Genomic DNA, 12771 nt, shown 5'->3' on the forward strand with positions numbered 1-12771 from the left:
GAATTTTCAATAGTACAATAGTTCGAATAATGAAATTGCAATTTTATGCATTCGGTAGGAATCTTAGAAGATATTCTAATCTATTGCTGCAAAAACGAAGGAAATCCATCGAAAACTAACCAATTTATTAGCATTTGAAATTGGACATATTTCTCACTTTTTCCAGTTTTAAATTTTCATTTCACATCCCTATGTAGCCGAACTTCCTGAGAGAAGTATTCTACTTCAAAAGTAGGTATTTTTTCAAATGAAAACCCCCTATTATCTTCATTTGGGAAGAATCTTAGAAGATTTTCCAATTCATTGCTGCAAGAACGAAGGAAATCCATTGAAAACTAACCGATTTATTACAATTTGAAATTGGACATATTTTTCACTTTTTTCGGTTTCAGATTTTCATTTCACATCCCTATGTAGCCGAACTTCCTGAGAGAAGTATTCTACTTCAAAAAAGCATTTTTTTGCGATGAGTATTGTTATAACTGAAAGGTATCGCGTTGCTCGAAAAAATATTCATCGCAAACAGTTCTTGTATTCATTGTCGTTTTACAAAATATTTTGGTTTGTTTTTACGTAAAATAATAAATTTCATAAGCTTTAAGTAGTAATCATGCTAGCGTACTTCGATTATTAAACTTGCGCTTCTCGTGATTTAAGGTTTTGGTTACAATTTCGAACACTCTTCATCACGGTCGAACTCGAAACTCAGAAAAAACTTATACAACGGCCAATTGAAAAAAAAAACAGACTCGAAAAATTAGTTGTGAAATTTTCACATTCAGTATTCCTGATGTTTCTAAAAACTTCGTTTTAATCATGCATGCGTTACAGCAAGAAGATAGTTACACGCTATCAGAAAACGACGCATGTGCGTGTTTTCTGTTTTGAGTGTATTCGTTTCTTCCTCTCAGGTACTGACATTAAAATCTGGAGTACTTTGTGATAAGGTCGTAAGTCTAAACGTAAACAAAACGAGAAAGAGTTATATCCCTTGTACTCGAGCTATTGACATCCCTACACCGAGTAACAGTGAGTGACAATGAACTCATGTCCTGGGCTCAAACTCATTTGTGCCCACTGTCAGCTGTCAAATAAAGCTGTATACGAAAAGTGGCGGTGATATGCTATCTCGTTTACACATTCGTTGAGATGTTAGCCATTCAAACATGGCGTGATGCCATTGGGTTGCTTGTACTTCACTTGCACAAATCATCTCTCACTCGTTTTGTTTACGTTCAGACATACGAGATTATCTATTTGTTATGTCGTTCGCTCCATGGCGAAGGTAGCGACATCACACTTTACCATTCGGCATGAGTCATGGCGAGGGATTTAATTCGGGGGGGTGTATTTTTGCGCACACGAACTTTTTACTAATTTTTTAGCGTTTGCTTGTTAGTCTGTTCTCTGTAATCAATATTGGATAATTGGATATCAGGTAATATGGATGGTGATATGGCCTTGATAGCACGAATCAGGTGATATGCGGTGTAGTGTGAACGGTGTATTAGTGAAATCGACCACTAATACTTACACCAAATTTGTTTTACTGAAATTCAGTAAACTTTTACTGAATTTTGCCACCTTGGAGCTTCAGTAAACATTTCAGCAATGAAATATTGCAGCAATGTGAAATGTCATTCTTTTTGACGGTACTTGGCTGAATTTCCAGCAATGTGAAATGTCATTCATGTTTGACGGACTATTTCTGAATTTCCAGCGAACGTCCGTTAAATTACTGAAATATCAGTTCAGTGAGAATTCTTCGTGTAGATTTTAAAGCACATTGGAAGTCGATTTTTTGCTTATTATTTATTAAACTTTCACCATGTCACAAAGACAAAATTGATCCTCGAGTAATGTGTCGCCCAAGTCCGATCCGTTCATCCGATGTCCATTCGCCATCTTCCTCGTTCCATTGAACTAAAGAAAAACAAGATTCATTAGTTTTACTACTCACCAAACACTTCGTTCACGTCTCAACGGTCGGAGTTCAAGCCTCACAAGCCTTTTGTACGCCTTTTTTACGCGCGCGGAGTAAAAATATTGACAACAAGCACCATTTTTTTCATTTTGGCAGTATATTGCCGTATATTCAGTAATCGAAGGAAAGATTGCTGAATGTCGGTAAAGTAAAACAAATTGCTGAATTTTCAGTACACATTTTAATTGCTGAAATTTCAGTATATGGTTTTATTGTTGAATTTCAGTGAAGATTGCTGGTATCTGGCTTCGGGAATTTGGTGTGAGCGCGGATAGAAAAGTCTATGAGCGTGTGATTTTTTTCAGTGCAGTTCTGCGATTTTTGCACACCGTAGGGGTAATTTCAACCCTGTACACTGTTGTTGTCAAAGTCATCATTGACACTTGCGTTTTAATGATTTTTCACCTTTCATCCGTGCCAGGCTGTTAGTCTTCATCCGAAATAAATAGTTGCAGAAATTGAAACATTTTGCTGCATTTTTGGTTTATATCATGTAAATTATTCATTAATAACCGGCGCTAAGGTAGTATAAGAAACACAAAAAACATCCAACAGCAATATGGCAAGCGCGAGTGATAGCTCTGACGAATTCTTTGACGCAGAAGAAGACAACGCCAATCATCTTCCGCGGAACTCCAACACCTCTACTGGCAGTGGCAAGTGAGTAATCAAAGAAGAATCAAAAATGTTCAATCTACCTGAATATCCTCGAACGGAATGCGATTTTTATTGATTCAATTGCTGATTTCTTTCTGTTACTGGTTTGCTATGAAAAGTTTGGAGGAACAATAATAAAAATAAAACAACTGCATCAATCAACTTTGTTGATTTTGTTTTGTTTTTTTTCGAAAATTGTGTAAAAAGTGAATCATAACGACTTAATTGTGAGATAATAAAACAATAATCAAACCAATGAGGCTAGAGCGGTTCACTTGGCAGTTATACCGATATATCGTTTTCAAAGAGGTTCTTTACCAAATTGAGATGAATTTGCGACATTACCCTACATTTAATAAAGCGAAAGTAAATAGCATTTGGTTGTATTGTTTGCGAATGAAAGTTTTTGTTGTTGTATGTTGATTTAATGCGTATTTTTTGTACTCATTACAGAAAACGTTCATTGAAATCAAACAGTGAAGATGAGTTACAGAATCCGGACATAAGAGAGAAGTTGAATATCGATAATTCAAAGCACAGTTTGCAAATTGTTCAACGAGAGCAACAGTTACAGCAGACTCAGCAGTCTCAAGTGTTTAACCAAAATAGGAATGAGTCTAATTTTGTCGAACCAAAAACGGTAATATTAGGTTTAAGTGTGCTAAATTTTTTTTTTTCGTTTTCTAATTTATCTCTTGAGTAAAACTACATTGCATGTTTTATAATAGGCATGTTTTTTTTATAAATGAACATTACAGTGGCAGAAAATACATACTTTGAAATTGGTTTCTAAAGGCACTGGCTGCTTTTTATTGTACGATGCAGAAACTAGAGCATTAGAATTATTACTGTAGTGTGAATGTCAATCAAACATGAACTCCAAAAAAGCATTGAGAAATAAATAACGAAATAACTTTAGGAAAAAGCAATTTTATCAGCGAGTTTAAATTTTGTTGATCATCGATAATTACTAAAAAAATCGCATATTGTATGTTTATTTTAATTCTGCAAAAATATCTGCAGATGATTGGGAGAAACTTAAATGCAACAAGTTTCGATAAAAACATCTTCAGTTGATATATTAGATAGCTTCGATTTTGTGTGGCATCTAGTTGTGTATAATTCATGTGTGTTTGACGTACTCTTTCTTTTGTAGTTTGGTAGACGGCGTTTTCGCGAACTGCGTCAATGCATGCAGAATGACGAAGATGAGAATCCTGGCAACACACTAACACCTGATTCACAGGTACTGTACCAATCTATATCTGTTTAGTGTATTCCGTATTCCGATGCTCTCTCAGACCTTATTATACTATCAAAAAGGCAAGCGCGCCAGAGCGGAACCGTTTGAATTTAAATCGTTCATCTATCTAATGACTCTGTAGCTAACCAACTATATGTGTACAGTAATCGGCTTTACGAATCGCATGCACGTGAAACTGAAAAGTCGGAGTCAGCAGTGCGTACCCACTGCAAAGTAACGACAGTGACAATTCCAACAATATGCCCTACTATGAGAGCAAAGGTACATTGCATAAAACGTTTGATCCACCTTTTTACACGGCTTGCAAAAAGTTAACCGTATGGCGCTGCTGTTTGAATTTATAGCTGTTTTCTCTCGCGGGTACAATGTTATTTAGAAATCTAGTTGTAAAAATCTATGTGCTTGCAGCCCACAAAATCGTAGATGAAATTTAAATTTTTCTTTTTATTTGATGTTGCAGAATAGTTCTGTTGAAGGTGTTTATTCTTCATCCACGCGTACAACGCATCCTTTCCGAGTGATCGAGGGTGATACGCTTAGCATTCAAAGTATGACTTCGTTGGGCAGAGTTGGAAGAATCCTTGCAGGAAGTGCGAGCGTCGATGCTAGTGGTAAATAATCGATTATGTTCTTCATACCAGTTTCAATTTCCATTTTAATTCTTCGTACAGCATTTAGTTTGGGCAAGGACTCCCTGTACGTAGGAATTTCTGCTTCGTCAGCCCCGCAGTCTCTAGTAGCAGTCCCTTCGTCGTCATCTCGCGACACACAACTCAGTGAGAGCTTATCGCTTCCGTCTAGCAGTGGTGCCATTGGAGTTACAAGCGAGGACAATTTCAGCCCAAATAAATACAGTTCCAACGAGGAGGTGGGACTACACCAGGAGCATGCTTCTTCCAGTGGCAATGTTAGTGAATATCGAATGAACATGAATGTTGCGCTCCAAGGTAAATTGTTTCCTGGAATGACAATATTCAATTATAAATTGTGAAAGCATTTATTTTTCGCATGAAAAAAAAAGAATTAAACATGTCATCGTCACGTGTCAACTTTTATTACAAATATTTTATGTAATTCAAATGGATTTTTTTTTCAGAGCCAGATGTCATTGCGAGCACTAAGCTTGCCCATTCTAAGACGACGGATAGTTTAACGTGTTCCGGCCCGATTGCTCCACCACGACGAAAAAAGAAAACCCGAAAACTCTCTAGTAGTTCCTCGGAACAGTTCAACATGAACGAGGGATTAAAGTTACCTCCTGCGGATAACTCATCGAATGAGCTTACAGTTAAACTACCATCGCAGACACCAATGTGCGTCCCTCGCAGTTCTGACTCAGATAATTTAGCTGGAAAAAGTTCGTTAGAAAATCCTGCTACACTGGAGTCGATTACAAGAGAGATTGAAAGTTCTTTCAAGGATGCTTCCAGCACTATCTCGAATGGAAGCCCTGCCTTGAGTGGAGTAGCCGATGTAAATGGTGAACAACCGCGGAAATTAATTACCAGTTCCATCGGGCGAATATCAAATTCATTAGGGAATTCGTCGAATTCTGTTAACTCTAAACCAAGTCCGTCAAATAGTGTGAAAAGTAACTCTGCACCAGCTCGTGTTAGTTCGATCGATCCTTCGCAGGGATTGAATATTTACAAGGCAACTAAAGGGCAATATGTTGTGAAACCCACTGATGGAGCATTCAATAAGGCGCAAGGACCATCACGAGAGGAAATTGAGCGGGTAGAAAAAATGAGACAGGAAATTATGGGAAACACAGCAGTGACCCGAGCTTTATCAGGAACTGGAACCAACAGCTTAGGCAGTGGCACAAGATATAGTTCATCACTAGCGAAACACATGAACTTGAAAGAACGTCGCAAGTCGGCTGGTGACGAGGACATGTTTAAACAAATGAATATCTACGTAAAAACCAGGACCGATTCTGGTAAACAGTTAACAGATATGGAAATTCTAGAACAAATTCCTGTTAAGAATCTGGATACAGGTGAGAACTTTCCGCTCTCTGCAGTTGAAGAGAAGCTGCCGCAGTGTATCAACCCGTTGTCTTTGCACATCATGAGATTAACCAGCCATATTCCGGAGTCTGATGAAGAGTCTGTCGGTCCACCACCCGGCTCTGAAGCTCCAGCTTACGAAGAAGATCTCGAAATCGAAGAAGAAGGTGGCCGATTAAAGAGAAAAACTGCCAAAATAAAAAGGTTTTTTCGCTCGACTGCTAAAAAAACTGTCGATAAGGCAAAATCTATCGCTTCGGAAGTATCACATGCAAGGCACAAAGAAGACGTGGCAGACATCGAAGATGTCATGAATCCAGAGCAAAACATCAAAATTAAAGCATCTAGTACCAACAAGGGTCCGTATGAATTTGCAAAGCTTCAACATGTTCAAGATCTATCTGGTGAGCACACTGGTGCTGTATGGTGCATGAAATTTAGCTCCTGTGGTCGTTTGTTGGCTACTGCAGGTCAAGACCGTCTTCTTCGAATTTGGGTGTTGAAGGATGCGTTCCCCTTTTTCCAGGATATGCGTACAAAATACAATGCAGCAGATCAAAAATCCTCTCCAACACCGTCACAAGAATCACTAGTGTCGCATCATTCTGCAGAAGAAGCACTTGCACTAGCAATGGCAGCGGAGAAATCTCCGGGCCCATTTATGCCAAAATCATTTTGCACTTACTCGGGCCATACTTCAGATCTGTTGGATGTGTCTTGGTCCAAAAACTATTTTATCCTATCCAGTTCAATGGACAAAACCGTACGACTATGGCACATCTCACGTAAAGAATGTCTTTGCTGCTTCCAACATATCGATTTTGTGACGGCAATAGCTTTTCATCCTCGGGACGACCGTTATTTCCTCAGTGGCAGTCTAGATGGCAAGTTAAGATTATGGAATATTCCGGATAAAAAAGTAGCTTTGTGGAATGAGGTAGATGGTCAAACCAAGCTTATCACTGCGGCAAATTTCTGCCAGAATGGGAAATTCGCTGTAGTTGGATCCTATGATGGAAGGTGTTTGTTCTACAATACTGATCAGTTGAAGTATCATACGCAGATTCACGTTCGGTCTACACGTGGCAAAAATGCTATTGGAAGAAAAATAAGTGGTATTGAACCAATGCCCGGTAAGTTGTGTAAATTGTTTTTCATGAATTATGCCGGTAAAGAAGTTTCTCTTCTCAGGTGAGGATAAAATATTGGTAACATCCAACGATAGTCGAATACGGCTGTACGATTTAAGAGATTTAAATCTGAGTTGTAAATACAAGGGATATATGAATGTGTCTTCACAAATCAAGGCATCATTCTCCCATGACGGCAAATACATTATTTCCGGCTCAGAAAACCAGACCATATACATCTGGAAGACGCATCATGATTACACGAAGCTAAGCTCGGTAAGTTTGATATTGTATGTAACGAAAAAAAGCAAAATTAACACATATATCATATATCATATGGCAATTGTAGGTCAGGAGAGATCGAAGCGATTTCTGGGAAGGTATTAAAGCGCACAATGCAACAGTAACGTGCGCAATTTTCGCCCCACACCCCGAGGCGATTATTAAACCCGAATTGGATGACGAAATCAATGCGGATAATGTAATGGTTTTGCAGGGCCCTTAAAATGTTAGCTAACTTTTTTCTTTAATTGTAGATTTCTATCAACCAACCGGCAGACCCACTTGTAGAACAACGTAAGAAAGGTTGTGGTGGATACGTACTGGTAAGTGCCGATTTCAACGGTTGTATCAAAGTGTTTATCAACAAGACCAAGCCGAAGCATAGCAGCTTGCCATATACCGCCATACTTGATTAATGGTTACGGGCGTTTACTGGAGACACGATATTCATGAAATTTGTGAAAGGGGGAATTAATCACTGGCTATTTTAACTATCTGTGTTTAGAACAACGCTAACAACACAAGGTTAACATGATAGAGAGCGCAAATTCAGCACTTGCAATAGAAGAGAGCGTTGTTGTTGCAAAGTGTTGTTAACTGCAGTGATGTTTAATGTGACATTTTTCAAAACAAATGCAACACCAAACAACGTTAGTAAACAATATGAAGATTAGAGCAAATGGATGATAAATATTCAGCTTTGGTGACGATTTTGAAAAATCGAGATTTTTTGAAGAGGTTCGTTAATTGTAATATGGTTTTTAGCGATAAAAATTTTGTACGTGTTTCGGCATTTGAGTTTAATTTTTTGATGTCCATGCTCTGCTTCAAATGATTGAAATAGTTCTTACCAAGTTGGTAGTAGCAGCACCATATTTTTGAACTTTTACGTTAACAATCTCTGCCTAGGCTCCGCGCGCACACAATTGTATGTATGTATGTATAACTATTGTATGTATGCCTGATTCTTGTTCCACTTTTCTTAGCTGTGCTGAGTATAAAGGATATTTTCGATTGATTTAAAATGGCAAAAAATAGTTTTTCATAGAGTTTGGTTGTATATGCTTAAAATAAAAATGTGCTGAAATCACGAAAGTCGCCACTCAAACATTGAATTGATTAATACTTCATAGCTGTTACACTGTGTATATTTTATTGCGAAGGTTACCTAATTTATTATTATATATATTGGAACGATGTATTTGAATATGCGTATCTTTTTCTTCAGAAGAAAATTTGAGAATTTTTGCCATTTCGCATAAGTCCTTTGACAGACTCTATCACAGAAGACGAGTTCAGCTACTCACCTCGCCCGCAGCCACCGAAGAGGCTAGCAAGATATTGTATAGAGAACGCGAGTGAAACTTGACTGGTGACAGCTGAGTGACAGATGAGCTACTCGTCCAAAATCCAGCCAACTCGGCATCTGCAATACCAAAAATGATCAGAAGGGTAACTCGCCGCTCGCCTCGTCTTCTGTAATAGGAGCCATGAAAAAGTAATTAACAGGTTGTCGAAAACCTGGTAAAACCTGAAAAATCGTGGAATGTCAGGGTATTCATTTTTCGATCAGGGAAATCAGGGAATATCAGACGCAATTTGTTTTAAATGGCTCTTTAGCGCAAGAAAGGATTTTTTCAACCATGAAAGGCTAATGCGGTACCTTTACTGTTTGGTTTCATATCTGATCGAACACATTTTTTACTGGGATTTCAGAGTTGCGTTCATCTACGTTGCACTTTTATGTGCTGAATGCTGAAAATATCAGAGAAATAAATGTTATATTTCAGGGAATATCAGGGAATTTAATTGTGAAAACTTTTTCGCCAGCCTGAATCAAAAAATCTGCTAACAGAGACTTGAGAAAATTGGTGTTGCTTGGTCAAACCCACCAAAACTCTCCAGTCGCCCTCTCCAGCCCATGCTTCTTCTCGGATAAATCTCCCGGTATAACTTCGGACAGTGGTTTTTGTGCTTGATACATCCTGGAGAGTATCCATACGCATCTTGAATGACTATATCTAGAGACGGGCAGCTAGCTTTCATAGGATATCGGCCGCGCAAGCTGCGTAGCCTTAAGGTTACAGAGTCTGCTTTGACAATCAAGCGGGGGTCATTAGTTTAAATATCAATAGAATCAGACTATTCGATTTTGAAAGAATGTAAGCATTTTTTCTCTGGCTCTAAAACTAACTGACCAGAGGAAAACAAACCTTCCCAGGGATTGATGATATTTGGCAGGAGGAACGAGGAAGCTTACATATACACGGATAAAATAATAAGCATGTCGCTTACTTTGGTGATATTGCTTTTGTTTTGTAGGTATCTGTAAGTATATTAGTGCATTATTTTAAATAAAATCGTCAATAACCAAAGAAATATGAGAGATAAAAATGAACTTTCTTTGACGGAATTGTTTGTTTCGGTATTGCTAAAAATATTAGGGAACATTGAAAAAAAAAAACTTTTGAGTGTTGTTGAAAAATTGATTTTCAGCCCTATCTATAGAAAACTCCATAAAAGTCCATTCAAATAGACCGATAGAAGTATGGTGTCATTGAGAAATTTGTTTCTTATCAAATGTGCTATAACTTTGCCGAAATAAGTGATTTTTTCTAAGGAAAAATAAAAAAGGTAAAAATCGTTTCTCAATTTTAGGTGGATTAATCACAAAATTGCAACTTTTATAAAATAGAGAATAATTATTAATTAACTTTGCTGAGGATGTTATGGCTCTAAAATCAATTTTTTTGGGCAAAATAATTTCGATCTCACTTTTACAGCTTTGGAAACAGTGTGGGGTGGTCCAATAGAGAAAGTAGTCTAGAAATAGGTTTTGATTTTTTTTGTTTTCATCAAACTTTTTCGTGAAAAAAAGCCTGTACATTGGCATAAGTTCGGGTTTTATTAACTGACTCCAATAAACTCGAGTTGTGGCTGGTAAGCGGCTGGATAATGCGTACCATCGGGGCCAAGTGCGCCTACTGGAATAAAATAGACCCAAATGTGGTCCTTAGCCTCTTATTCAGCCACTCCCATCCCGACCTCCACGCGGTGCCGGCTGGGATTCGAGCAACCAAGGGAGATCGGGTAACCAACCCCGGTGGGAACTTGGTCGTATGCTGACAGGGAAGGAGGGCTCTTTTGAGTTTCCGAGCGGTTGACCTCCATGTTAGGAGCGGCTCAAAACGGCGTCTGTACCCCAGGACATTTTTCAAAACAAATGCAACACCAAACAACGTTAGTAAACAATATGAAGATTAGAGCAAATGGATGATAAATATTCAGCTTTGGTGACGATTTTGAAAAATCGAGATTTTTTGAAGAGGTTTGTTAATTGTAATATGGTTTTTAGCGATAAAAATTTTGTACGTGTTTCGGCATTTGAGTTTATTTTTTTGATGTCCATGCTCTGCTTCAAATGATTGAAATAGTTCTTACCAAGTTGGTAGTAGCAGCACCATATTTTTGAACTTTTACGTTAACAATCTCTGCCTAGGCTCCGCGCGCACACAATTGTATGTATGTATGTATAACTATTGTATGTATGCCTGATTCTTGTTCCACTTTTCTTAGCTGTGCTGAGTATAAAGGATATTTTCGATTGATTTAAAATGGCAAAAAATAGTTTTTCATAGAGTTTGGTTGTATATGCTTAAAATAAAAATGTGCTGAAATCACGAAAGTCGCCACTCAAACATTGAATTGATTAATACTTCATAGCTGTTACACTGTGTAGATTTTATTGCGATGGTTACCTAATTTATTATTATATATATTGGAACGATGTATTTAAATATGCGTATCTTTTTCTTCAGCAGAAAATTTGAGAATTTTTGCCATTTCGCATAAGTCCTTTGACAGACTCTATCACAGAAGACGAGTTCAGCTACTCACCTCGCCCGCAGCCACCGAAGAGGCTAGCAAGATATTGTATAGAGAACGCGAGCGAAACTTGACTGGTGACAGCTGAGTGACAGATGAGCTACTCGTCCAAAATCCAGCCAACTCGGCATCTGCAATAACAAAAATGATCAGAAGGGTAACTCGCCGCTCGCCTCGTCTTCTGTAATAGGAGCCATGAAAAAGTAATTAACAGGTTGTCGAAAACCTGGTAAAACCTGAAAAATCGTGGAATGTCAGGGTATTCATTTTTCGATCAGGGAAATCAGGGAATATCAGACGCAATTTGTTTTAAATGGCTCTTTAGCGCAAGAAAGGATTTTTTCAACCATGAAAGGCTAATGCGGTACCTTTACTGTTTGGTTTCATATCTGATCGAACACATTTTTTACTGGGATTTCAGAGTTGCGTTCATCTACGTTGCACTTTTATGTGCTGAATGCTGAAAATATCAGAGAAATAAATGTTATATTTCAGGGAATATCAGGGAATTTAATTGTGAAAACTTTTTCGCCAGCCTGAATCAAAAAATCTGCTAACAGAGACTTGAGAAAATTGGTGTTGCTTGGTCAAACCCACCAAAACTCTCCAGTCGCCCTCTCCAGCCCATGCTTCTTCTCGGATAAATCTCCCGGTATAACTTCGGACAGTGGTTTTTGTGCTTGATACATCCTGGAGAGTATCCATACGCATCTTGAATGACTATATCTAGAGACGGGCAGCTAGCTTTCATAGGATATCGGCCGCGCAAGCTGCGTAGCCTTAAGGTTACAGAGTCTGCTTTGACAATCAAGCGGGGGTCATTAGTTTAAATATCAATAGAATCAGACTATTCGATTTTGAAAGAATGTAAGCATTTTTTCTCTGGCTCTAAAACTAACTGACCAGAGGAAAACAAACCTTCCCAGGGATTGATGATATTTGGCAGGAGGAACGAGGAAGCTTACATATACACGGATAAAATAATAAGCATGTCGCTTACTTTGGTGATATTGCTTTTGTTTTGTAGGTATCTGTAAGTATATTAGTGCATTATTTTAAATAAAATCGTCAATAACCAAAGAAATATGAGAGATAAAAATGAACTTTCTTTGACGGAATTGTTTGTTTCGGTATTGCTAAAAATATTAGGGAACATTGAAAAAAAAAAAACTTTTGAGTGTTGTTGAAAAATTGATTTTCAGCCCTATCTATAGAAAACTCCATAAAAGTCCATTCAAATAGACCGATAGAAGTATGGTGTCATTGAGAAATTTGTTTCTTATCAAATGTGCTATAACTTTGCCGAAATAAGTGATTTTTTCTAAGGAAAAATAAAAAAGGTAAAAATCGTTTCTCAATTTTAGGTGGATTAATCACAAAATTGCAACTTTTATAAAATAGAGAATAATTATTAATTAACTTTGCTGAAGATGTTATGGCTCTAAAATCAATTTTTTTGGGCAAAATAATTTCGAACTCACTTTTACAGCTTTGGAAACAGTGTGGGGTGGTCCAATAGAGAAAGTAGTCTAGAAATAGGTTTTGATTTTTTTTGTT

At 37.7% G+C, this 12771-nt stretch overlaps 1 protein-coding gene across 2 annotated transcripts; it reads left to right on the forward strand.

Annotated features, from left to right (window-relative positions):
* Positions 1-2383: 2383 nt before the first annotated feature.
* On the forward strand, positions 2384-11126 carry LOC129733857 (WD repeat-containing protein 44). Of its 2 annotated transcripts, XM_055695416.1 has the most exons (9): positions 2384-2644; positions 3095-3281; positions 3798-3887; positions 4366-4516; positions 4577-4852; positions 5002-7050; positions 7109-7323; positions 7397-7528; positions 7584-11126. In XM_055695416.1, the coding sequence occupies exons 1-9, from the start codon at positions 2544-2546 to the stop codon at positions 7743-7745; spliced, it is 3363 nt and encodes a 1120-aa protein (XP_055551391.1). In that variant the 5' UTR covers positions 2384-2543; the 3' UTR covers positions 7746-11126. The 2 variants fall into 2 exon arrangements, with proteins under 2 accessions (XP_055551391.1, XP_055551392.1); XM_055695417.1 differs by lacking the exon at positions 3798-3887.
* Positions 11127-12771: the final 1645 nt, after the last annotated feature.

This window comes from Wyeomyia smithii, chromosome 1 (assembly GCF_029784165.1).
Source record: "Wyeomyia smithii strain HCP4-BCI-WySm-NY-G18 chromosome 1, ASM2978416v1, whole genome shotgun sequence".
Lineage (NCBI taxonomy): Eukaryota > Metazoa > Arthropoda > Insecta > Diptera > Culicidae > Wyeomyia > Wyeomyia smithii.